The sequence below is a fragment of the Biomphalaria glabrata genome, chromosome 15 (assembly GCF_947242115.1).
Source record: "Biomphalaria glabrata chromosome 15, xgBioGlab47.1, whole genome shotgun sequence".
NCBI lineage: Eukaryota > Metazoa > Mollusca > Gastropoda > Planorbidae > Biomphalaria > Biomphalaria glabrata.
The window spans coordinates 26981898-27009807 of record NC_074725.1 but is presented as its reverse complement, the minus strand read 5'-3'; the positions used below and the strand labels follow the sequence as shown (position 1 = coordinate 27009807).

General features: G+C 38.5%; 2 protein-coding genes across 2 annotated transcripts in view; one reads left to right on the top strand and one right to left on the bottom strand.

Annotated features, from left to right (window-relative positions):
- LOC106053486 (uncharacterized) overlaps positions 1 to 11753 on the top strand; it is a 34984-nt gene extending 23231 nt beyond the window's left edge. The window contains exons 14-18 of the mRNA XM_056012565.1: positions 1338 to 1495; positions 2816 to 2935; positions 5566 to 5763; positions 9936 to 10046; positions 11580 to 11753. Of these exons, the coding sequence (XP_055868540.1) occupies positions 1338 to 1495; positions 2816 to 2935; positions 5566 to 5763; positions 9936 to 10046; positions 11580 to 11732 (740 nt within the window). The 3' untranslated portion in view covers positions 11733 to 11753. The remainder of the gene's footprint in view (positions 1 to 1337; positions 1496 to 2815; positions 2936 to 5565; positions 5764 to 9935; positions 10047 to 11579) is intronic.
- Positions 11754 to 12213: 460 nt separating this feature from the next.
- On the bottom strand, positions 12214 to 22994 carry LOC106078775 (uncharacterized). The gene is made up of 8 exons (XM_013239786.2): positions 22391 to 22994; positions 20620 to 20730; positions 19785 to 19877; positions 18123 to 18296; positions 15649 to 15807; positions 14518 to 14622; positions 14135 to 14311; positions 12214 to 12693 (listed from the first exon to the last, which is right to left on the bottom strand). The coding sequence occupies exons 1-8, from the start codon at positions 22490 to 22492 to the stop codon at positions 12340 to 12342; spliced, it is 1275 nt and encodes a 424-aa protein (XP_013095240.2). The 5' UTR covers positions 22493 to 22994; the 3' UTR covers positions 12214 to 12339.
- Positions 22995 to 27910: the final 4916 nt, after the last annotated feature.

Sequence of the window (27910 nt, the reverse complement as noted above, 5' to 3'; positions counted from 1 at the left end):
AAGCTGACGAGACACTTGTATTCATGTGTTGCTGATTAATTGACGAAACACTTGTATTCATGTGTTGCTGATTAATTGACGAAACACTTGTATTCATGTGTTGTTGATTAATTGACGAAACACTTGTATTCATGTGTTGCTGATTAATTGACGAAACGCGTGTATTCATGCGTTGTTGATTAATTGACGAAACGCGTGTATTCATGCGTTGTTGATTGATTGACGAGACACTTGTATTCATGTGTTGTTGATTAATTGACGAGATACTTGTATACATGTGTTGTTGATTAATTGGGGAAATACTTTTCATGTGTTGTTGATTAATTGACGAAATACTTGTACTCATGTGTTGTTGATTAATTGACGAAATACTTGTACTCATGTGTTGTTGATTGATTGACGAGACACTTGTATTCATGTGTTGCTGATTAATTGACGAAATACTTGTATACATGTGTTGTTGATTAATTGGGGAAATACTTTTCATGTGTTGTTGATTAATTGACGAAATACTTGTATACATGTGTTGTTGATTAATTGGGGAAATACTTTTCATGTGTTGTTGATTAATTGACGAAATACTTGTACTCATGTGTTGTTGATTAATTGACGAAATACTTGTACTCATGTGTTGTTGATTAATTGACGAAACACTTGTATTCATGTGTTGTTGATTGATTGACGAAACACTTGTATTCACGAGTTGCTGATTAATTGACGAGACACTTGTATTCATGTGTTGCTGATTAATTGACGAAACACTTTTATTCATGTGTTGCTGATTAATTGACGAAATACTTGTATTCATGTGTTGTTGATTAATTGACGAAATACTTGTATTCATGTGTTGTTGATTAATTGACGAAATACTTGTATTCATGTGTTGCTGATTAATTGACGAAACACTTGTATTCATGTGCTGTTGATTAATTGACGAAACGCATGTATTCATGTGCTGTTGATTAATTGACGAAACACTTGTATTCACGAGTTGCTGATTAATTGACGAGACACTTGTATTCATGTGTTGCTGATTAATTGACGAAACACTTTTATTCATGTGTTGTTTTTGAATTGACGAAACACTTTTATTCATGTGTTGTTTTTGAATTGACGAAACACTTTTATTCATGTGTTGTTGATTAATTGACGAAACACTTGTATTCACGTGTTGTGAAGAAACACGTGTATGGCAATTCTTTTTGATTAATTAAATAATCTTATAATTATCTTATGAGTCGCAAAGAAATATTTTGTTGCCGAAATTTTTTTTTGTCTAATCTGACTTTGTTTTCATTAGCTTTTTTGAAATAATAGATTTCAATTGAACTTCACAGCTCACAGGGCGGCTATATACGCCCTAGCCAGAGATGTGGGCAACCCTAGCTCCCGAGATGCCAACTTCCCTGTGTCGAGACAGAAAGATCTCTACACGGGCTTCTCTTGGGCCTCTGGTCTTGTGCCAGGTATTAGACAAGAGGAGTCAGCATCAGAAGTAAGGTTTTGTTAGACTATCTATCTATCTGGGGCGCGGTGGCAGAGTGGTTAAGGCTTGGCTACCGACTCTGGGGTCCTGTGTTCGAATCTCGTTGAAGACTGGGATTATGAATTTGGAATTTTTAGGGCGCCCGAGTCCGCCCAACTCTAATGGGTACGTGACTTTAGTTCGGAAAAGTAAAGGCGGTTGATCGTTGTGCTGTTAGTTAACCGTTGGCCATAGAAACAGATGACCTAAACATCATCTGCCCTATAGATCGCAAGGTCTGAAAGAGAACTTTACTTTTTTTTCTATCTATCTATCTATCTATCTATCTATCTATCTATCTATCTATCTATCTATCTATCTATCTATCTATCTATCTATCTATCTATCTATCTATCTATCTACCTATCTATCTATCTATCTGTCTATCTATCTATCTATCTATCTATCTATCTATCTATCTATCTATCTATCTATCTATCTATCTATCTATCTATCTATCTATCTATCTATCTATCTATCTATCTATCTATCTATCTATCTATTTATTTATCTATCTAACTGTCTGTCTTCCTGTATGTTTCCCTGTCTGTGTCTGTCTATATTTATCTTTCTTTCTTTTTTGATAGCGATCAAACTAGATTTTGCTTGATTATGGTGTTTAGAAGTAGTTGATCATTGTTTAAAGAAGGATGTATATAATATCATTCAGGTACTCTGTTTTAGATTACAAAGAATTAGTTTATGAATCAGAGGTTAAGGCTAATCAATGCACGCTATAGTCATGTGGTTATGCTCTTTGTTGATGATCTAAAGGTCCTGAGTTTGACTCCTGGTCGACACTTAGATTTTAATCCTCCATTTGAAATCTACGCATGACCTTACCTAGTAGGGTGCGGGGCCTGAACATGTTGCAAGGGTCTTATCTCTCATGAAGAACTGTACACTTTTGGCGTCGGCATCGTTCGGTCACCTCCTATGCCATTATTTCTATCTAGTGATTTTGTTTTTCATATTTCAAATAAATAAAGACAGCAGGTCTAGGGTTAAACTGATAACAATGTTAATGTCTTCGATTCTGAAGATTAAGGATGAGTGCAGTGTTTCACACGGCTTCGCAAACCCAGTTACGACCTACATATTTTCCCCACATATGATGCAGAAGAAACCGTTGTCCACCAGAAGCTCCATTGTTATAACCTAATTTAAAACTTCAGAAGAAATAAATTAAATTGAATGCGCGTTGTACAACAATGTAGAAGATACTTAAACTATGTTTTTTTTTTTGGTTTTGTGGTTATTTAATTGATAAAAGTGTCCTCACATCTCCAGGGCATCAACTGCTACCACGGTTTAGCTGCACTAGGTGATGCCTTCAATGACGACAACATGAGACAAACCGGACAGATCTTGTTGGCACTTGAAGTCGCTTCTGTCAGAGAATATTGGCAGGTATAATATGCAAACTGGCGGCAAGGTGACTGAGTGGTTAAGCGCTTGACTTCCGAACCGGGGACCTGGGTTCGAAGCTCGGCAGGTATAATATGCAAACGGGGGTAGCAGCGGCTGAGTGATTAAGCGCTTGGCTTCGAACTGTGGGTCCAGGGTTTGAATCTCGGTGAAGAATGTTTTTTTTAATTTCAGGATTTTTAGGGCGCACCTGAGTCCACCCAACTCTAATGGGTAACTGACTTTAGTTGGGAAAAGCAAAGGCGATTAGTCGTTGTGCTGGCCACATGACACCCTGCTCCTTTGGTCATAGAAACAGATGACCTTAACATCATCTGCCCTATAGATCGCAAGGTCTGAAAGGGGAAACTTTTCTATTATAATATGCAAACCCTTTTGTAAGATTGAGTTTTTCTTATACTATGTTGTAGTAATTACATTTAGCTTGTAAAAGTATTGTTAGAGACGTGATATTGAAAGTCTTATCAGAATGATCAATCTCTATCTTATGGCTGTTCGGGGGAATTATATGGAACATGATATTGAAAGTCTTATCAGAATGATCAATCTCCATCTTATGGCTGTTCGGGGGAATTATATGGAACATGATATTGAAAGTCTTATCAGAATGATCAATCTCCATCTTATGGCTGTTCGGGGGAATTATATGGAACATGATATTGAAAGTCTTATCAGAATGATTAATCTCTATCTTATGGCTGTTCGGGGGAATTATATGGAACATGATATTGAAAGTCTTATGATAATGATCAATCTCCATCTTATGACTGTTCGGGGGAATTATATGGAACATGATATTGAAAGTCTTATGATAATGATCAATCTCCATCTTATGACTGTTTGGGGGAATTATATGGAACATGATATTGAAAGTCTTATCATAATGATCAATCTCCATCTTATGGCTATTCGGGGGAATTATATGGAATGTGATATTGAAAGTCTTATCAGAATGTCTTATGAACATTGAGAAAACTAAGCAGACACCCAAGGACACTATACAGTTGTTCCGTCTACGGAAGACGATGGCTTCTCATATTGGAATGAAATAATCCACCATCGTTTAGCAGTCCTTTGTAATCTTGGTTAACCTACAGCACGTTAAGCTACATGACAGAGCATCATGACGTCGCGCTCTGAAAACTGGCGCACAGGTTGCTGAGGAAAAAAGAACAATGCTGGCAGAAGAAAAGCGCCAGAGAAGAAAAGCAAGGCCAATGACACTAGCTCCAGCTGGAATAACCTGCCCAGTGTGCAGCTGAACATTCCGGGCTCACATAGGTCTCACCAGCCACATGAGGAGGCATAAAACCCCAGCGCAAAGCCCTCAGCCCCCTGGATGACAAAGTGGTCATCATCGAACCACGATGGACGAGCTATATATATAAGCTACATTAGCTCTCTGTGTTAATGTTAACTCTCTGAAGAGTGATTATTATTCTAATCGAGACCATTTGTTATAGAAGGCCTAAACACTGACCTGCAACGTCACAACCTGTGGGCAGTTTAGACCGATATCTACTAGTCTAAACTGCCCACTAGATGAACGTTGCAGGTCAGTGTTTAGGCCTTCCGTAACGATGGGTCTCTGTCGAATCCTCCCGAAGAGGGTAAGAAGAGGTAACTCTGTCTCATATTCTTTTTAACTGCCCCTGGCTTGCTAGATTCCGTCTTGACAAGTTTCGGAATTTACATGTTCTTGACTTATATGGGGACAAACATGCATTAGGAATGACCGTAGGAATTTGTCCAGGGCTTTTCCAGAGACGGTTTTAAGACCCTCACGCGCGAGGAGTTTCATGAAAATGATTCTCCAAATTGATTTGTTGCATCGATGAGTGTGGCGTTGATATCACTTTACTAACGTGACGATTATTGTTGGCCACTTTCAGTCGTGGAATAACTGGTTCACCTCATGGAGCTTGGATGAGATGAAAGTCTAGATATTATATATGGTCGGAAAGTTGCCACCCACACAGCAGTTTCACGCTCTCCTCGCAAGATTTTGGGTTACAAAGGTATAGCGAATACCCGATACAGTTTGTGATCAGCAGCGTCGCAGGGTTAGCCAGAATGTAGCATTATTGCCTCGAGCTGCCTGTCGGTCACGACTTCTGATTTTTTCACAGGGTTAGCCAGAATGTAGCATTATTGCCTCGAGCTGCCTGTCGGTCACGACTTCTAACTTTTTCGCAGGGTTCATTTCCACGTCACTATCGCTAGCTTATATTGAAACAAGCAGAGGCGGCCCTTTTGGTGGAGGTGGTTAACATGGGCAACCAATCAAGACAACAAACCTGCACAGGAAATTCTCGATATGGAGACTTTTTTGTTTGTCAACAACAGCTCATTATACAGCTCATTATACTGCTCATTATAAAGCTAATTGAACTGCTCATAATTTTTAAAGCCTTTTTTGTTATCCATACCAATTACCATGAAAGCTCTTAGCGTATTTTGGGCAAGAACTAATGTTAGGCCCCACATGTGACTTCGCCCATCACACTGCCTATTGTTATACTGTCAAAGCTAGCTCTAAGGCAGGTAGCATTTTTCTTCCAATAATTCCTATTAAATAGTATTAATCAGTACAAACAATTGAATCTGTCCAGGTACGAAGCCATAACCGCAACCATTTCCCTCCAATCCTGCAAAACTTTGGCGTAGTGGGAATGATCACTGAGTCCGATTTCTACGCCTACACTTTAAACTGGCCCTGCGACCCTAACATATTCCCTCAGCGTCATGGATGTTTGGTTGGCATTCAAGTGATCCCTATAACAGCGGTCTCCAAGTATTGGATGGATCACGTAAGTACATACAATAGATTAGCCCTTCTAAGACTCGTTTATTATATCTTTGAGCCTGTCAGAGTTAAATGCCTTAAACACAGAACCAATAGATTAGCCCTTCTAAGACTCGTTTATTATATCTTTGAGCCTGTCAGAGTTAAATGCCTTAAACACAGAACCAATAGATTAGCCCTTCTAAGACTCGTTTATTATATCTTTGAGCCTGTCAGAGTTAAATGCCTTAAACACAGAACCAATAGATTAGCCCTTCTAAGACTCGTTTATTATATCTTTGAGCCTGTCAGAGTTAAATGCCTTAAACACAGAACCAATAGATTAGCCCTTCTAAGACTCGTTTATTATATCTTTGAGCCTGTCAGAGTTAAATGCCTTAAACACAGAACCAATAGATTAGCCCTTCTAAGACTCGTTTATTATATCTTTGAGCCTGTCAGAGTTAAATGCCTTAAACACAGAACCAATAGATTAGCCCTTCTAAGACTCGTTTATTATATCTTTGAGCCTGTCAGAGTTAAATGCCTTAAACACAGAACCAATAGATTAGCCCTTCTAAGACTCGTTTATTATATCTTTGAGCCTGTCAGAGTTAAATGCCTTAAACACAGAACCAATAGATTAGCCCTTCTAAGACTCGTTTATTATATCTTTGAGCCTGTCAAGAGTTAAATGCATTAAACACACAACAAAGTTCTCTTGCTTAAACTTGAATTTGAGTTTGAAGAAAAATAAGATAAGATTCTGAATTAACAAACACCAAAACATCTGTCGTATTGCAGTCAATACAGTTTAAAAGACACATTGTCAGATTGGATACAATTTAGATCAATATGTAAATAGAACTAGACCAGAATATATTCAAATATTTTGTAAAAAAATAGCACAAAAAATAGAAGACTTGTTAGTCGATATTGATATGGTTAATTGGTTAGGCAGTATGTCTTTGATATTAAATAATTTTTCTATTACTATTATTATATTTTATGTTAATCACTTTTCAATTGTTTATGATTTAATACTTGTGAATTTTGAGAACTTACAAATAAAAACCTATAAAAAAGAAAAAAAAAAGCCCACAAAAGAGGCAAGATAGCCCATAAAAGATGCACATAAAGCCCCAAAAAAAGAGGCAAAGAAAAGAGGCCTAAGGCCCAAGGATTCCTATGATGATAAAGCTAAAATTGAATAGCGCAAATTCTAAGGTTTCCTTTATTTAAAAAAAAAAAAGAACTATTGTATCATAACACGTGTTTCTAATGAAAACAACAATAACAACATGCAAACAATTCTGTACAGGTCGGAGAGACATAATCATTAATGAAATAACACGGCACACCATCGCCTGAACAAGGTTATTCAATTCTGTGAACATGTAAATATTAATGACGAATTTTGTCATTGAATCTCCTACTACGCTTTGTTTTGACTATTTGAATACAAGAATAAACTCTTTATAAAAGAGGCCGAAATAAGAGATGTGAGGCTGCATTAAAAAATGGTCTAAGAAAAGAGGCATAGAGCCCAAAGATGCCTATGATGACGACGCTAAATCAGTATCACAACTATCAAGGGTTCCTCTAAAAATATTTTAATGTTTAATCAATTTGATATAAATACATACTCTTATCAAGACAAATTGATCTTATTATAGATTATAGAAGTTGACGTTAACTAGTTTGTTGATATTATAACATGTGGTATTTATGTGTGAATGATTATATATAATGTGTATTTTTCCCCTGTTACTTTAGCTAAGCTTTGACTTCTATTTTTAAAACATATGAGCTATCGTATATTACAATTTCAACCATTAGACAGTATATCGTTGCTATAAAGTCATTAAGATATTTATATTGTTACGAATCTCACTATCCAGGCTCTCTGCAAACTGCACCATACACCACCAACTTAAAGAACTTGACAACTCAGGGCTCCAAAGTAACGTAACACTTTAATGGTTGAATAAATAACAGCCAATACTGTACAATTGGCAACACGTACACTGTACAAATACCTCTCCGATAACACCGTTCCGCCGTATCAACTCTTGCACTGGCCTCTCCGTCTCGTTCCGGGCTTGCACTGGGTTCAACAGTTCCGGACTGACTTCACACACTAGGCTCGTTGTGTCAGACTCGATCGCAGACCAAGATCAAGACGCCGTTCGTCTCAACTCTACTTGATAGTACTCCGCACTGAACCGTCGTAATGCACGTACAGAACCACACCGCTGAACTGTGCTGTAGTCGACCGTGTTTTTAACTCTTGTCGTGAACCTCCTTTCTGAACCTTGCTGTATTGAGCCCCTTTTCTCGACCGTCTTGACTACGACACCTCCGCTCTTTATATAGGGTCCCTACTGGCCTTCTCGAACCGGACAGAACGCCGCTCGACGTTTCTAGGTGGTCAGATGACTACAACTCTGTTCACGTCGGCAATCCTTCCCGAACTGCCGTCGATCCTTCCCGAACCGCCGTGTTGACACTCGTCTCGGCTGATCGTCGTAACTCGTCACGGTTGACCGCTTGTCTAGCGCTGGCCTGGGGCGATTATCGTCGGGTGACTACACACACACCAGTACCCCCATCTGTGCCACCACCAGGTTTATAACAATATGTTATTTATATGTGAATTTTTTATATTATTAGTTTCAAAGGTTGTCATGGCCAAGATGCGTCAATGGGGATAAGCTCCCATTGTCTATAAAATACTCCTAGAAGCATACATCCGAGATAGCCTCCTGACAACTAAGTTCAGCACCTGGCTCATGTGGCTTAGATCCTAAGCCCGGCGAAACTTCTCGTACTTCCCTGCCTCTTCGGGTGGAAACGGTCGTGAGGGGACGGCTAGGTCTAATGGGTTGTAAAACAAGGCTCCTACGGGAGCGCCTAAGAGGGTGCGAGAACATCCTTATTGCACTGTGCGGGGATGTGAAAGAGCTCCGGCAGCAATCTGTTAACGTCCTTAAGGGGCCGTGCGTGTCCCGCACTGTTAGCCTGGTATATCAAAGGAATATGACAAGGGTTCCAGTGGTGCGCCTTCGGCCACGTCTAAAGTCAGAGAGTCCGGAGTGTCGGTGTCCTCCGGAAGTGAACGCAAAATCAAACTCTAAGTTTAACCCCGAGTCTCACCCCCTCCCCCGTCAGACAGGGTGGCGTGAAGGAGGAACACACCCTTTCTTCAGGCCGGTGGAAGGGAGCTCTTGTTCGCTTTTGCTGGCCTTAAAGTTCCAAGAGCTATGCACAACTCTACAAGACAATTTCAGATGGTAAAGGCGGATACCTGGGACCACAAAACCGGGAGCTTCGGGCAGATGAAGCTTGTTGACCTAGTAAGGCAATTTATCTAGGAGAGGGGTACTCTGATTTCAAACCCCCGCTGCCTTGAGGTACTAAGGCTCCAGGAGACAACGCCGAGGAACAATATGGCGTGAAACCCCTTATGCGCTGGGAGTATCAAATATCCCTCCTGTAACTTCTGCCGGAATAGATTAACAACCAAAACAACATAGTTTAAAAGACAAAGACTTCATGTAAAATAGGTTAACAGAATCCTATCTGGATGGCTACTTGTCCCGTGATATGCGCTCTGGACTGTAGTTCGAGGTTTCGATGATCCTGATTCGTCCTGCGGAAGGTTTTGGCTAAAATGTAATCGTCTTCATATCTAAAGGAACATCCAAAAACATATCAAACAATACAATACAATACAATACAATACAATACAATACAATACAATACAATACAATGCAATACACTACACTACACTACAATACAATACACTACAATACACTTACCTTATAGTATAAATAACAAACGTTCTCTCACAAGAGAAGATAAGGGCGTCTTAGGACTTAAGTTATCAATGTGTTAGTCTAGTCATGCATGCTTATTGAAGACTTAAACTCTATGCTCTTATGGCACTAGGGAAGAAAGAACATCTCTACAAACATATCCGAGCATATGGAATAAGAAATGTGTCTTTATCTTTGTGTCTTTCTGAGTCAGGTCATGTCTGTAGGCACGTAATTATTCGTTTCACTTTCACATTGAGATGTATTTTTTCGCTCATGAAATTCCAAACAAATTACCAAATTTCCAAGTCTTCTATGTCGACCTATGTGTCGTGTTTGGCAGAATCTTAAACTCTTTTCTCTCATTTGTTTTATTTAGGAATGGGCCCAGAGTATACAGCACACATGCGAGTCAGCCATCAGTCCAAGTTCAAACCCGTCTTATCATTTGGCTGAAAAAACTCCAGACTTTATGAGGCCTTTGGGTGTGGTAAGTTTTGTTTTAGAAGTAGAAGAACTGTCCCGGGATTGGGAGATACAGAAATATATGCACACAATTAGATAGATAGATAGATAGATAGATAGATAGATAGATAGACATACCCGATAGATAGATAGATAGATAGATAGATAGATAGATAGATAGATAGATAGATAGATAGATAGATTAGATAGATAGATAGATTAGATAGATAGATAGATAGATAGATAGATAGATTAGATAGATTAGATAGATAGACAGATAGATAGAGAGGTGAATGAATTGTTGGATGTATTAGATAGAAGTCTTAGGTATACATACACTAACGGACTTTAGATACTTGGCTCTGGAGATTGAAGTTTACAATGCTTCAGTAATTTAAGTTATAAAGATTATTTGTTTGAAATGGACTATGTTCGACATTTAAATGTCACGAAAAGGTTTTCCTGTCCCAATGTTTCCACAATAATCGGTAGGAACAACTCGCTGGAAAAAAAACAACAACTGAACACTGTTGGCGTTGTGCATATAGCATAACATCCGTCACACTAAAAGATGAGCAGTGCTGTTGAATGGGACTCTGAGAAAATATTTGGCTTTACTTAATAGCGATTTTGTTTTTCGTTGGAAGAGTCAAAGAAAGCTAAGAACAAGAGAGATTTCTGGCAGATATACGTACATGCCCCTTATACGCGTATACCCTGCATACGCTTCATGGGGTCCTGGGCTCGAATCTCGGTGAAGACTGGGGATTTTGAGTTTCGGGTTTTTTTAGGGCGCTCCTCAGTCCACCCAATTCTTATGCGTACCTGACTTTAGCTGGGGAAAAGTACAGGCGGTTGGTCGCTGTGCTGGCCACATGACACCCTGCTCGTTAACCGTTAGTCATAGAAACAGAGGACCAAACGCATCATCTGCTCCATGGATCGCAAGGTCTGAAAGAGGAGCTTTACTTTTTTTTCTTTTATCAGCTTCATAAAGGAGGGATTATTATAATTATTCTGCTAGAAACGAACGAGTAGTCATTCTCTGGCGCTGCCAGGGTCGAGTTTCGCTAAAGGGAAACAAAATTCATCGTAGTCCCTTTAACAGTTTTCACCGAGGAATTTTCTGGTGATGTGGCAGGTCTGCAGCAGTACCGCCCTCTGACAGGCAACGAGGATGTTCCTAGGAATGTTAAGGGCATTGAAGGTGTCTGTGAGGTCAGTTGTTATTATCCCCTCGGTTGATATAACAATGGGGTATATTGTTATTTTGGGCAATTTCTATAGACGCTTAATCTCCAAGCCTAGGTTCCCATATTTTCTTTGTTTTTCTATCTCAGTTTTTCTTAAATTATGAGATTATGAGACGGCGATGTCGATAATGGTAGCGTTTTTTTTTTCTTTTTTATCAACGAACAGAAGATCCGGGCGATTGAAATCTATTATTATTATTATTATTACTTTTGTTTCCTTTTTTTAATATAATTAACAGTAAATTAATATCTTGAGATCTGGTGTCTAAAGATGTCAAGTTATTTCCTCTTCTTCTTATTCTCAGGGTTGGCAAGCTTTCTGTTATGCTGCAATGGCTCCACTGGACGACGCCCACGCCACTGCCGCTGCCAACTACGTCAAAGACAGGCGCCCTCAAGATCTTGTTGGCGGCACTGGGGCTGCAAGCACCCTGCTGTTCATATACGCCAGTACTTAATAAAGCAGTCATGCGATCTTCTTGTGTGTGTTTGCCTCTTTTAGTCTTAACGACTTTCGTTTATCTGGTAGAACACTTTTTTTATGTGACTGTGTGGGTCTCTATTTCGGAAAGACATTCCAGACCACATATATCACAGGTTAAGGTGGACTTCCGCTTTTCTTTCAGACCTGAGACCCATGTTTTTTTTGGTGTCCATAGCTTTCTTGGTCACCATCTCCCTCCACATGCATTCTATATGCTTTTTTTTTTTTTGTAAGGAGAAACTACCGGGTGAATAACTAAATAGTAGGCCTTGCATGTTATTGTCAAATCATCTAATTTGTTCCGACAAGGGACATTACTACCAAAGATCAATGAACATAACTCTAAAAATGCATACCAACAACAATAATTTTATTAATTATTGTTTGAGAAGTATTCAAGTCATATAATGAGCGAAAAAATTAGTCCAACAAAATATTTGAAAAAAACGCATCAGTCATATTCAGTCAAATCTATTTCTCACAATATCAGCATAAAATTTCTTAATATGTACAGTCATATATAAAATAAGGAATATAAATGTATCGGAAGAGACGAACCATACACGAAACAAAAACAGTTATTAAATTTCTACTTTTTCACTCGCGTTGCAGACCTTGACCTTCTTTGACATGTCCTTGCCATCGTGGTACTTGGTGATGACGTCTTTCATCAGGTACTCCTTGGGCTTGTAGTCGTGCCACTTGTTGAGGATCAGGTTGATGGCGGACTCGTCGTACCGGTGGCAGTTGCCATACCGCTTGTTGCCCAGGTGGAGGTCACACTTGGACTGTGCCCCGGGTGGGGCGATGCAGTACTCCTCCAGGGTGCAGGAAACGAGGTAGCGCATGAAGAAGTTGTTCACCCTTTTGGTGCTGTGCATGACTATCAGGGTGAAGTCAAAGTGGGGGACTTTCTTGAGTTTCTTCTCGTCTGTCTGCAAAAAACAAACAAAATCAAAATAGATATCTAATTGCAAAGGCTTTAAATAGGAAAGCATCCATTTCTTGTTTATGTTCAAGTGTTTAAACTTCTGGTGTGTAGTATAGTGGGTAGTCCTGCTCAGTGGCGTCACTGGTCCTGCTTCCTTGGCATCAGACAGGCGCCTCCTTGGAAACGGATGATAGTGGAAGTCAATAAGGGAACAGCAGGTAGCGAACCAGGCCTCCGGCGGATTACCCCGGGTGAGCTTTTTTAAAAAAACTTACACGGGAAGGGGATGGAAACGAGACCTGACAACTCAGTCCAACGCTTTCCTCATAGAGAGTGAGCGGGACCCGCAGCGTGAGGCGTATAATGACCCGACCCAATCGTAGTATTGGACGCCGCCACTGTGGAACTTCAGGCAGGACTTGAGTTTAAGAGCTTCCAGTCCATTTCTGTCTGTTGGGAGAAATCCACTCAACGGTCAACGGAATAATGGGGATGCCTTTGAAGCAAAAAAAAAAAAAAAAGAGAGAAGAGAAGAGAAAAAGAGAGATAGAGCAAAGAGAGAGAGCAAAGAGAGAGAGAGAGAAAGAGAGAGAAAGAGAGAGAGCAAAGAGAGAGAGAGAAAGAAAGCAAAGTGAGAGAGAACAAAGTGAGAGAAAGCAAGTAGAGAGAGAGCAAAGAGAGAGAGAGAGAGAGAGAGAGAGTAAAGAGAGAGAACAAAGAGAGAACGCTAAGATAGAAAGAAAGAGTAAAGAGAGAGAGGGAGAGCAAATAGAGAGATCAGAGAGAGAGAGAGAAAGCAAAGAAAGAAAGCTAAGAGAGAGAGAGATTAAAGAGAGAGAGAGAGCAAAGAGAGAAAACTAAGATAGAAAGAAAGAGTAAAGATAGAGAGAGAGAGTAAAGAGAGAGAGAGAGAGTAAAGAGAGAGAGAGCAAAGAAAGAAAGCTAAGATAGAAAGAAAGAGTAAAGAGAGAGAAAGAGTAAAGAGAGAGAGAGTAAAGAGAGAGAGAGAGCAAAATGAGAGAGCAAAGAGAGAAAGCTAAGATAGAAAGAAAGAGTAAAGAGAGAGAGAGAGAGAGCAAAATGAGAGAGCAAAGAGAGAAAGCTAAGATAGAAAGAAAGAGTAAAGAGAGAGAGAGAGAGCAAAATGAGAGAGCAAAGAGAGAAAGCTAAGATAGAAAGAAAGAGTAAAGAGAGAGAGAGAGAGTAAAGAGAGAGAGAGAGGGAGAGCAAAATGGGAGAGAGCAAAGAAAGAAAGCTAAGATAGAAAGAAAGAGTAAAGAGAGAGAGTAAAGGGAGAGAGTAAAGGGAGAGTGAGAGAGAGTAAAGAGAGAGAGAGGGAGAGCAAAATGAGAGAGAGCAAAGAGAGAGAGAGAAGAGTTGGTGCTAGCTGTTTTGTCTTCACTTAAGAAAGAGAGCCACGCAACAATCTACTGATAAGTACTTACTCCTAAAAATGAGTACATGTGCGGACTAGTAACCACAAAACTGCTGTACTTTAACTGCTTCCCTCCTATGGTCAAGCCATGCATCCTGCTGTGTTGAATGTACTCTTTGATGGACTGCTTGTAGATGAACCTCCCAGGTTCTACGTAGATGAAATGTCCGAACTTTGCCGTGGCGAACTGCAACAATGAAACCAGTCATATCAAACTAAAACATAAACAGTTGGGCAATCTAAATAAGAATGAATGGCGCCTCGATTTGGAAGCAAATGTGAAAGACTTGGGGACAGTGAAGAGTCTCACCTCATTTCTCTAATATAAACTATACTCGTTTGTTTAATAATGAACATTATGGTATCCTATGTGTGTATATATCTAATTATTACCTGCAGCAACAAGGGTCTCCAGACGATGTGTCTGTTTTTATACAGGCTTTCTGGCCAGACATGCAGCCACATACTGACCACTTCGGCTCCACACAGAGAGTCAATCTGTACACATTGGAATCTTTTAATTAGTGACTTAAAGACTACATTTACGAAACACTAACAATTAACCCTCTAGCTACCTAAGCCTACAATTGTAGGGTGTGCTAGCTACAGGTTGAATACAGATTGTGATGACTTAAGAGTGAAATTAGTTTCCCATTTAGACCTTGCGATCTATGGGGCAGATGATGTTAGGGTCATCTGCTTCTATGGCCAACGGTTAACGAGCAGGGTGTCATGTGGTCAGCACAACGACCAACCCCAACTAAAGTCAAATATCCATTACAGCTGGGTGCGCCCTAGGAATCCCAAAATTCAAAATCCCAGTCTTCAGCGAGATTCGAACCTGGGACCCTATGTTCGGAAGCTTCAACCACAGCGCCCCCTCATTTAGAGGTACAGAGTCATATAGTTTGTGTGTGTGTATCTGTGCGTGTGTTTTTTTCTAGCTGTGTGTGTGAATATGTCTGTGTTTTTAAATAGAGGAATAGCAGCTTCGCATGGAATAATGGGCCTAACAATAATGTGTCTATGTTTTCCAAAGGAAATTGGTTACACAATTGAGCGCTTTACAGTTTACATAGTACAAAGCAGTTTTAAAGAAATGTTCATCCATAAGATGTCTCACTCAAATTCAAGAGGTGAAGTTGACACCTGAAAGTTAATTTTATGGAATGGTGTTATTTCCACATACCAAATTATAACATAGACCCAATATATCTTCTCTGCAATGTTATGAATTTAAGGTGTAGTACATTACAATTCATATTTATTCAAAATTTTTCAAATAGAAATAAGACATTGATAGTTTAGTTTGATATGTTAGAGCTAGAATGCTACAATTGTTAATTATATTAGACCTAGAACTGTTCTGACGTTTTATTTAGTTGTTTAAATGTGTTTTATTTATATAAAACAAAAAATAATCGACCGTATTCTTTCCCTTGATGGAAACAAATTCCTTTGAAGTTTTCTTTGTAGCAAGGGACTACTCGTTTGAAATAAAAAAAACTTGTCAGCTCAACTTACGAATTGCCTCTCGTCTGATGTTAAGCCAATGTCGTAAATGGCTATCTTACTCTCGGGGTAGAAATACTGGACAGAGTAGACAAACTGAAGGACAGCGAGGTACGTGGAGTGAGAGGCTGCTGTCACGAAGGCGAAATGGTCATCAGACTCGTGCATGTTCTGTGGGAGCACAACAAAATGTCGAATTTGATTCATTGTAGATTTGGTATAAATATGTAAAGCTCAACAGACACCCCTGTGACGAACAGGCAAAGGATTGTATTAATAAGTTGATAAATTCATATGAAGTGAAGAAAGAAACATCTCTCTGTATTTTCTTAAAACTTCTTTAATAACTTCTTCAACTTTCACATAAAATTAACTTCTCAATTCAATAACAACTTGACTTGATACTTCATAAATAAAACTTAAAGATACACGAAACTTCTCTTAGTATAACATTCAACTTCAACTAATAATATTACTTCAACTAATAAAACTTTAATTAATGGACCCGCTAATATCACTCTACCAAACTATTAATAAGTGAGGACTAAGCGAGGACCATCGCTCTACAAGAACTACTACTATGCGAGGACCCCTTCTAACTGACTTTCCCCCAATTTATACTTTTTTAAATCGTACATTCCAGAATCATGGAAACTTCTCCTATAATTAATTTAGTAACTTTGACCTTCTAGAAGCAGACGTGTGCTATTTTTTTCCTTAACCCCTTTCTTTGATTGAATACCTAAAATTAACTTGTTTACGCTGGACACTTGCACTGGTTTGACCTCGCTTCTAGAATTTGGTCGAAATAGGTCACAGACTCGACTCGTGACACCCCGCACCCCCTGTCCCCCGATAAATATGTGCCTGAACGGCCTATACAGCATGGCTCACTGTCAAGAGGGCTTGAGTGGGAATCCCTAACTCGAGCTGAATCGTATATCCTGAGCACTTAAAGGCAGCATGTTCCCCAGATAACCCCTTCCCCAGCACTAGTGTAGACATACTGTAGCATGAAAGATGCGCGAAGAACGTTACTCACACTAGTGTATACGTCACTGGAGAATAGGCAGGATGGGGTAATAATTAAAAAAAAAAATATATATAAATAAAATTCCTTTAAAAAAATATTCTTATCCAAGGGAAAGAACTCCACATTTACAACAATATATCTCAATGATGTAGAAGTTATTTTCCTTTTTGATATAGAAAAAAAAAATACAAAATGATGCATTGACTAATTGTTTATTTTTTTAATTGATTCATTTTTCGATAAGAAAAATAATTAATTGTTTAAAGTTTCAACTTGATTCGAGAATGGGTATGGGAGAAATGACTTGTACAATTATTTAAGGGGACACAACCTGAGATAAGTCACTATATCTGTGAACACTGGAGGATTAATTCCCTTGTTGGTATCGAACAAAAATAATAAATAAACTGTAACTAATCGACTATGTGGCTAATTTTCTTTTATTGATTCGTGTAATATGTTCGCCAATGAATAATTGGGCAAAATTTCAACCTCATCCGAGAAATGGTGTGGAAGAAATAAGGTGATTAAACGTTTTATCAGACAAACAGACAGTTAATCTATTTCATTCAATTATCTATAAGTTCTAATATTCTATTTCATTCAATTATCTAGGGATTCAATGTCATTCAATTATCTATAAGTTCTATTTCGATCAATTATCTATAAGTTCTATTTCATTCAATTATCTATAAGTTCTATTTCATGCAATTATCTATAAGTTCTGTTTCATTCTATTATCAATAAGTTCTGTTTCATTCAATTATCTAGGGATTCAATGTCATTCAATTATCTATAAGTTCTATTTCATTCAATTATCTATAAGTTCTATTTCATTCAATTATCTATAAGTTCTATTTCATTCAATTATCCATAAGTTCTATTTCATTCAATTATCTATGAGTTCTATTCCATTCAATTATCTATAAGTTCTATTTCATTCAATTATCTATAAGTTCTGTTTCATGCACTATCTGTATTACTCTAAGTATTGAAGTCTTTATTTATATTCATCTCAAAAGTTTCAGATAGTTCTTACAAAACGATAGGTACGTTCTACACGTAGACATGTGTGTCAATCTACTCAAGCAATTAAGTTAATGAGAGACTTAAACTTGACTAAGTCATTAGCAAAGTCAGGCAGACAGTGCCACGCTTCAATGGAAGTAGGGAATTTAATTTTATGTATATATATATATTGGCCTTCTTTCAGTCGTAGAACGACTATGGTTTATCTCGAACACTTTTTCACATGGCTGTGGAACCCTATTTTTGTATAGCATTTAGAAATAAAAATGTAACTTTATATTTAATAGTTTGAACACGCAACACCCAAAACTCAAATAAATACGAGATACTCATGTAGACAGATACATAAAAACATCTAATAATTTTTTTTCAAAATAATATTTTAGTGCATTTAAGAACTATTTTTTAATACTTTCCAAGTTACCTTGAATTCGTGTTCCTCGATCGGCTGTTCCCTGGCCCTCACAGCTTTAAAAAACTCGGATCTTTTTTTCGCCATCTCCTTCTCCAGCTCCCAGTCCACGCCATCTTCGAAAAATTCTTTTTTTGGCTTCTGTTGAGGTTTTTCTGTTTTCTGTAAGTCTTTCTGAATAAATTCCTAAAGTGTGAATAGAGGTTAGTCCGACTTAGTTAAGCTGGCACACGCCAAGACAAAACGTCACATTTAATTTTCAAGGCGGAAGAATGTTCGTCATCAATTACTCCGCGAAACACGGAGTTAAAGAGCTCACAAATTCAAGAGCAAATAGGGAGTTAGTCTAGACTCTAGACATACCGAAGTGGGACATTCTCCACGTTATAGATGCACAGTACCCATCTCATAGTTCAAATAGTCCCAACTATGATGGCTTTGATATGAAGTTCGCATATCTAATGCTCGAATTCCTAAGCAAATTGTGTACACTGGAACCCGTTTTCAATAGAGATGAACAGATGGCTGCCTGGTCGTGCGATTTGAGCGCTGGACTGTCGTTTGGATTTATCGATGGTCCCGGGTTCAAACCCTGCCCGCTCCCATCCCCCGTCGTCCTGCGGGAGGTTTGGACTAGGAAGTAAACAATCTTCAACTCTGAAAGAACATCCGAAACATGTAAAACAGAAAAAGATCTTGGGATTTCCGACATCGAGAGCTATGAAGATTCTCTCAAGGGTTACTTCAAGAATACGGATTCAATACTCATGACAGGCTAATGCTAGGCATTGCTAGCCCATGATAGTTTCTCATGTCGAGGAGCTTTAAGTGGCGATCTTTCAAGCTACAAGTCAAAGAAGCCGTCAGCAAAGAAAGAAAATCTGCATAGAATTTAATGCAACAGCAATATTGCGATAGACCCGAAGGACCCTGTACTTGAGTGCAATCGACTTTTCGAATATTAAATATTAACATTTTTGTATCTAAAGAAAAGGACGTCTCAGCCACGAGTTTTTTGTTTTTTTTTTTTGATCAGCTACAAACATTTAAAAATACAGGTGGTTGTTGAAAATTTGATCAAAATTCCATTTTTTTTATTGTTTATCTAAGTTAAAACTAGAGCTGACACTAGCCATGCTGGACATGGGAAGGAAGGAGGTGGCTGGTGTTGTGGTTGACATCGCTTAACAATGCAGCCATGATAGTCAAAAACTTCAACTGTTTGAGGCTTACAAAATGTTAATACAGTTTTCAAATGTACTTCTGTTTTGAATCTATGGTGTATAGTCGTGTCGGTTGATTTGTTGATAGACTATAATATCAATTGCCAATGTTAAAGTAACGATAACATCATAGATTAACTCCCTTAGACTCAACTAGCAATAGAAGCGTTTTTCTATTAATAATAATACATCAAAGGTAGCCAATGTAGAATATACAATGGACCTCATTCACCAGTCGTAAATAAACACATGTATCATCGTCATAATATTGATAAAACAATGAAAAATACTTATCACGTGATAGCCTTTATGAATTACATAATTTGTATAGAGAATCACGTGGCTATAAATGTTGTTTGTTTACGATTGGTTTTTATATAACTGATCATAAAACAAGGTAAGAGAAGATAATCGTATGAGCTTAAATGGTCATAAATATACATGTACTTGCTTTTTCTTTTTCCTGAAGCTTATCTTCCCCTGATTTTTTCTCTAGATCTTTAGGGATGTCTCCAACATCGATTTCTTTATCAACATCAGCTTTCTAGGGGAGGCAATTCATGAAATTACATATTAGAATTAGCTATGTAAATGCTTGTTAATGTCATGGCAAATCTTACATTTGCTAGACTGTAATAGGTTCTAAAAGTCATTGTGCATTTTTAAAATAGAAGAACATATGCAGAAAAGGACTAATTTGTCATTAAATCAACAGATAATTTACAGCAAAATGCATGCATACAATAAATGTTAATAACAATGTCTCGATAGTAACAGTAACCTCACATTTGTATTAATCATAAATAAATGAGTTGTATGTAACCTAAACGATAGCATTGAATCCATAGCCAAATATAAACAAAATTACAAAGGCAGTTTGTGTGGAAATATGAACTCAAAATCGGCCCCCGAAGTGGTCCACCCAGGCAGGCTTCAATATTTTAAGAAAGAAAATCCAAATGAAATTATATCAAAGACAAATGAGAGATAAGAATGGAGAAAGAAGGTTGACAGATCTTGTGTAGTGCCCCAACGGTACAGCAGGTCAAAGGATAGGTGCAAGTGAAAGTTATATGTGAACATTACAGGGCTACGCCAGACAATGGCGGCTAGAAATTTCCTTCCTGTACCCGAGCTGCTCGAGGTAGAAGGTAACATGGCCGCAGATTGGCAAAAGTTTCACCGGAGCTGGCGAAACTATGAGTTCGCCACTAAATTGGCGGAGGAAACAGAGGAGATCAGAGTGGCCACCTTTCTAACAAGAATTTTTTAAAAAGTTGACTCACCTGTTCCAAGTGTTCGGCTCCAGGAAGTACCGCACCATCTTCGTGATCTGATCTCCCGTGAATGTTCTTGGGATGTGAAAGTTTTGTGTCTCTGAAAGGATCTTTAGTGTCCTGACAAACGAACAAAATGGAGCAACATGTTCAAATAGTTTTCATACATTGAGATAAAGTAAATTGACAAAGAGACTAGATTTATTTCCTACTTCAAGTTTGGACTTAGAAATGCTGGGGTCCTGTGCACATTGTCAAGGGTAAATTGGTTTTTAAAAGGTCATTTAAAAATCCCTGCCCCTGTACCTAGCGAATGCGTTATGAGCCGAGCGATTTCCTGCATTTTATCTGGAGAAATAATATTTATTACTAGTCAGAAGTGGTAAGCGAAAATTTATGTAACACCATTAAAAAAAGTGCATGGAATAATAAATATTGTGTGCAATAAAAAATCAAGTGACTTTTACAATCAATGCTACACAATAGAGACCTCATCAAAGTCAGTCAGTCGCTCGGTTTATTAAAAATAGCTATGATGTAAGCCTCACATGTCGTTATGGTCGATGGTCAACGTGGGTGCTATGTAGTCAGCACAACGCTCATCCGCCTTTATTTGCCACGACTAATTTCAGGTACTCATAGAAATTTGGGGGATTCAGGGGCGTCCTAAAATCCCGAGGCCCGAAATTCAAGTCTTCGTCCGAGTCCAAAATTGTGAAGGAAGCTACGCGCTTTACAACTCTGCAAGCTCGACCCCAAGAATTCTTGGTCCAAAGATTGGCTCAAAGATTGGCTAAAAGATTGGCTCAAAGCTTGAAAGAAAAAGAAAATCGCCAATCCACTTCGGTCGCACATTTTGCACGCCCTTAACAGCGAGATAATGGTTGAGCTGGCTGACCTAAAAAAAATAATTATAATAAATATAGTGTCTAGGACTCAGTGTTTCCCAAACTGTGTTCCGCGGAACCCTAGTGTTCCGCGAGGCCTGAATAGGTGTTCCAGGAACTAATGGAATATTTAACTAGTAGGCCACTACGTGAATTGTTCTCTTTAAAAATAAGCAAAGTGTTCCGCTAAATATTCAGAATGTGCGAAGTGTTACGCTAAATATTCAGTATATGCGAAATGTTCCGTTGTAGAAAAAGTGTGTGAAACGCGTATCCAGCTATTTGCAAATCATCGCGACCAATATGAAACAATGTTACGTAAGAAGATGCAGTGACACTGGGAGAAAAAAAGGTATAGAAATAAATGTTGATATAAAGGGGAGAGGAGGCGCGGTGGTTGAGCGTTAAAGCGTTTGGCTTCTGTACCGAATTCCCGAGTTCGAATCCTGGTGAAGGCTAGGATTTTAAATTCCGGGATCTAGGGCGCCTCTGAGCCCGCCCAGCTCTAATGGGTACCTGACATTAGTTGGAGAAAGGTTAAGGCGGTTGGTCGTTGTGCTGGCCACATGACACCCTCGTAAAACCGTGGGCCACTGAAACATATGAACATCTGCCCTATAGATCGCAAGGTGTGTCTTTATACTTTAGACAGACTTTACTTTTTATTTTACATAAAGGGGAGAGAAAGTAAAAGTTGAGGAGAAAGAGTGATAGAAAGACGTGTAGAGTTCTTTAGTCAGTAGTTGATCACCAAATATAGAACAAGAAAAAAAAGGTTCAAATACATTTTTCATAGATCGTATCAATAGGGCCATACTGCGGAATTATATACACATTGAAACTCTACAATACACTTGGTCAACAAAACCCCAAGTATCATTATGTCTACTTACTTTGCCATTGCCACTTAGAAATATTTTGTAACCCAGTAAAACCAAGAAACCCAGCGCAGCATAGTTGACAACAGTTTTGGGTGAGAATGACCGACCCATCATAGACACTTTACAGAAAAGTTTTCACACATATATCTGTCTTCTGTTATCCTTTAGAAATCTCACATCTAAGTATCATTTGTACATATCCAATATCTATGGAAGTTTATCAGCACAAAATCCTCAGTTAAAACAATTATATACTGTTATTAATTATTACACCTCAAAAGCTTTAGTGATTTCATTTTTCTTATATTTTCTTATATGGATATGAATACAAACATTCACATCACAATATCAAGTAATGTTTGACACTGCTAGTTTTTTTTTATTAGTAAAAACTAAAATTGGCAGTCGTCAGAATCCAGAATCAAATTAAAGAATCAATCAAATTGATGAGCACAGTGGACGAAATATTATAATGACGTGTCGAACACACACACACACCTCCCCCAAAAAAGCTCTTATTTCTCCCACTTCAGTGTTTGTGTGTCTATGTTCACGGTCGGTCAATACCTGTGACGTTCTTAAAAACACACTTTCTTAGAGGCCCTGCAACCATTTCACTCTGCCACGTACGGAGACGTATCAGTGAGTTTCCAAATCGAATCGCTCACATCTGTCACAATGTAGGGAGGGGCCGTGGGGGTGGGGGTCTTAATCTTACCCACACGCTTTTGAGTGTAAATACCCTCGACCATGCACGCATTTACGCAGTAACACACACACACACAAGCACACATACGTACACTAAAACAAAATCAGATTAATGCGCTCAGCTGGATGCAGACTTGAAGTAAATCAGACGACTTCACAGTTGTGTCAACTAATTGTTAATTCGACTGCTGCCAAAAAAAATGGTAGTACACACACAGACAAATGATTATGTATATTATATATATAGAATATATATTAAGGTTGGCCCCCATGATGACCTGCTAACTACCGTAAAAAACGCAAGCTAAAAATCTATGGCCATATTACAAGACCTTCGGGGCTCGCAAAGACCTTCCTTCATGGAACTGTACCAGAAAAAAAGAAAGAAGAGGCAGACAGAAAAGCGATGGGAAGACAAAAAAAAAAAGAATGGAAGGATGGAAAGCATTCTTCTTTATTGTAACATCTACTATTAGACTAGTTCATTATTGAGAAATTCATGTTACTAACAAATAATAGTAACTGTATTTTAATTGCATTTCATTTTCGTGAAAAGTACTTTCAACTTTCAAATATTACTTTGACCTGCTTTGGTTGCCTAAAAAGACCCACAGTGGCAGACTAAGAGTTCGAAAATATCGAAAGAGTGTTCATATTAACTCTTAATGCTATCTTTTATGTTATTATTATTGTGACAAACGAGTGATTTCCTGGTCATGTGGTATGTTCTATGAACTGTCGTGTCTATGGTTACGGGTTCTAACCCTGCCTGCTGCCATCTACCGGGAGGTTCCGACTATGACTAGTAACGCTAGGAATGTCTGAAACATGTTAAACAAAAAACAAAAAATGAGCATAAATAAAGTGACAATGTAACCGCAACAGGAAATCCAGCAACAACAAGAAACTAGATTTTTCCTTAAAATTTTTTTCTATTATTTTAACGGTTCTTATCTTATCTTATATAATATAGACATTACTTCAAAAAAAGAATTACGTCCTACGCGTCATGCATTCAGTCATGCATATTAACCAATGACCTAAATTCTGCCAAGTCACTGGTTTTCCTGGCTAGCTCAGGCAAACCATTCCATGCTCTAATAACATTAGGGAAGAAGGAGTTTTTGTACAAATTTGTCCTAGCATAAGGGATGAGGAAACCATATGGGATGAGGTTTAGAGTAGACCTTCCAATCAATTAAATACGAACAAATAAATGTAAAAGGAAATCATTCGATTATCACCATTTTACACTACATATTTAAAAAAAAATTAGGATAAAATTTTCTGGATAAGCTTAAAGACCCTTCCCCCCCCCCCCCCCCAAAGTGCTGCCATATTCGAGGCACGAGTAGGAGGACGCTTTGCAGCCCTCAATATCTCGGACTCTAATGACCAGGATATCGACACATAAGTCAAAATGCTAAACACAGCAGAAACAGACACAGCCCTGGAAACATTAGGGTAACATTAGGGTAACAGAGGATATACACCAAGCGACAAGCGACGGTAGCTAAGAGGAAAAAGTTGTCCGATCCAAAATAAGTCCATGAATACAAAAGCGTCAACAAAAAAATTAGAAAGGGAGTGAAAGAAGCGAAGAAAAAGTGGATAGAGAATAAATGTGAAGAAATTGAAAAGGGACTTAACAGGAATGAAAGCAAAAAAACGTACCAACTAGTGAAGGACCTCACTACCTCAAAGCATGGAAGTACCAACACAATACAAGATAAAAACAATAGATGCTTAACAATAGATGCTGAACTGGACGGTATACTGTTCAGAGTTGTATAACTTTGAAATCTCAGGAGATACAGAGATACTAAATGTCCCGGCAGTCTCCAACATTGACGACTATCCGATTCTTCGCTCGGAAGTAGCAGCAGCAGTAAAAGCCCTGAAAAAGGGAAAATCGGCCGGAGTTGACAACATTCCTGGTGAACTTCTTCAGGTGGGAGGAGAAACTATAATAAACGCACTCTATACGATTTGCAACAAGATCTGGCAGTCAGGAGAATGGCCCAAACCCTGGACCCAATCACTCATCATAACCCTTCCAAAGAAAGGCAATTTACAACTCTGTCAAAACTATCGCACCATCAGCCTCATAAGCCATCCCAGCAAAGTACTGTAAAAAATTATATTAAACCGGCTAAAACCGATAGCAGACGACATCATATCAGAAGAACAAGCGGGCTTTAGACAAGGTCGCAGCACAACAGAACAAATCCTAAACCTCAGAATACTCTGTGAGAAATATCTCCAACACCAAGAGAATCTTTTCCATGTCTTTATTGATTTCAAGAAAGCTTTCGATCGAGTATGGCACAGGGCACTCTGGGCGACAATGGAAAAGTACAACATTAATAAAAACATAATCAAAGTTATCCAGAACCTCTACAAGGATGCCACCAGTGCGGTGTACTTCAACAATAATATTGGGGACTGGTTCAAAACCACAGTTGGAGTAAGACAAGGCTGCCTACTTTCACCAACACTCTTTAATATCTTCCTTGAAAAGATAATGGAAGATGCTCTCGAGGGCTATGAAGGTACTGTAAACATTGGAGGAAGAATAATTACTAACTTGCGCTTCGCAGATGACATTGATGGCCTAGCAAGGACAGAAGAAGAACTAGCTGACCTGGTGATGCGCATTGACAAGACTTCCGCAGCATATGGCATGCAAATAAATGCCGAAAAAAAATTATGAACAATAGCCAACAGGGCTACTGGCTCGAATACCACAGTTCACAGCAGCCCTTTCAAAAACTGAAAATAATATGGAAAGACGAGGGCTTAGCCCTCGGTACCAAAATCAGCCAGATGCGCTCCCTGGTCAAGGCTACATATTTATATGCTTGCGAGTCTTGGACGCTGACTGCAGAGCTAGAGAGGAGGATCCCAGCAATGGAATTGAGATAGTACAGAAGGTATCACATTCAAAGACCGCATCACAAACCAAGAGATTAGAGACAGGGATACTGCAGCGATCGGACCCCATGGTGACCTGCTAACTATTGTAAAAAAAAAAAGCAAGCTTAAAATCTATTATAAGATCTACGGGGCTTGCAAAGACCTTCCTTCAGAGAACAGTACCAGGAAAAAGAAGCAGAAGCAGACAGAGAAAGCGATGGGAGGACAACATTAAAGAACGGACGGGCTACCATTGAAAGAGGTTTTAAACACGGCAAAAGACAGGGAGGAATGGAGAAAGACGGTCGACGAGTCTTGCTTGGTTCCCCAACGGTCCAACAGACTAAGGGATAGGTAAAGAAAGGTAATTTAAAAAATAAATATCTTACTTCCATTAGTTATGGAAAAAAAAAAGAGGACATCATCAAAGGGAAGTCATTCATCTACCACCTACTACATTTTTATAAATGTCATCTTTACTTCCCTTATATCTGAAAAAAATAAAAGCTTTCTATCATGTGATATTCTATGAGGTAGAGACGCCATGCGTAAAATTCTTTCTACAAAGAAATTGCTTGGTTAAAAAAAGAAGGCATGTGTATTTATATGAAGTCAAAGAAATATTTAACAGGGAGATAACTCGACTTATTTGAAACTACTTACTAATGTTCTAATCAGCTGCAGGGCCGGTCTTAGGCCACTGCAACCTATGCGGCCTCAGTAGGTCCCGCACTTTCATAGGCCCCGCGCCATATTCTAGGTGTAAATTATTAAATTAAACAATTTTTAACTTATCATTAAAGGGTTCCTGGAATTCTCATGAAAGTATAAAATATAACAAAAAGCCATGAAAATGTCCTGAGATTATAAAAATCTTCTGAAAACTGATGCAAATCTTAAAACAGACAAAATAGTCATTTCAATGTGTCATTCAATATGGAAAACGTAAATGCTACTCGCGATTTAAAAAAAAGGCATTGTCAGCTTTCATTTAATAAAAATGTAATTAATAAGCCGAATTTTAACCAAAACAAGAACTTCAAATACTTAATTTACTTCAAGAGTTATTGGCATACAAATATATACCACATCTATCTCGACGTCTTATATATAAAAAAAAACAAAAACAAAAGCGATATTTTGCTAGTCGATAGTAAATCTAAAAGGCAGATCTGAATGTTTATCCTCTTTTTGTTGGAAAACTACTATCTACTCGTAAAGTTAATTTAATATAGATTTTGTACTTGGTAAAGTATAAATAAAATGCAAAGATGTATTTATTTTCTAATACAAAATCTTAATTTTCACTTATTATCCTTATCATAACCCAAATTAGGGCCCGCGCTATCCGTTTCGCATAGGGCCCCGCAACCCTGATCAGCTGTTTATAGTTTTTCTTCTAAAGTACCACACCTCTTTGTTCAGAACACATAACCCTGATAACTAGAAAGCCAAAGGTAACACAGATCACATGACGAATCGCGACAATAAGTTTTAGGGTGGGGAAACACCCAACGTCCGAAACGAGAGACAATGAGTTCAAATCCTGGTGAAGGCCTGGATTTTGATGTCACGCTCATGATGACCTGTATGACATCCCTGAGTTCACCCAACTCTAAAGGGTACCTGACACTTGCTGAGGAAAGTAAAGGTAGTTATTCATTGTGTTGACCACATGATATTCTCATTTATTGGCGTCCTTAGAAACAGAGCTGCTCCATTTCACCGCAAGGTCTAAAACTGTCGTTCCTAGAAACAAATTCTCTCCACTGACCGCAACACTCTTCCATCATCATCATCATCATCAAACACCATTAGAGTGAGGGCTTGAGAGGCTCAAATCCTCTCCTGCAAAAGCTCTGGACAGAAACCCTGCTGTCTTGCGTAGTGCATACATGTCACCATACA

What these genes read in the sequence shown, in the direction of transcription:
- LOC106078775 (XM_013239786.2), bottom strand. Translation starts at nt 22,492, where the DNA reads ATGATGGGTCGGTCATTCTCACCCAAAACTGTTGTCAACTATGCTGCG. An exon ending in TTCTAAGTGGCAATGGCAAA is followed by an intron (nt 20,731 to 22,390) that starts GTAAGTAGACAT and finishes TTCGTTTGTCAG; the next exon opens with GACACTAAAGATCCTTTCAG. An exon ending in CATCAGACGAGAGGCAATTC is followed by an intron (nt 14,623 to 15,648) that starts GTAAGTTGAGCT and finishes CAATGTGTACAG; the next exon opens with ATTGACTCTCTGTGTGGAGC.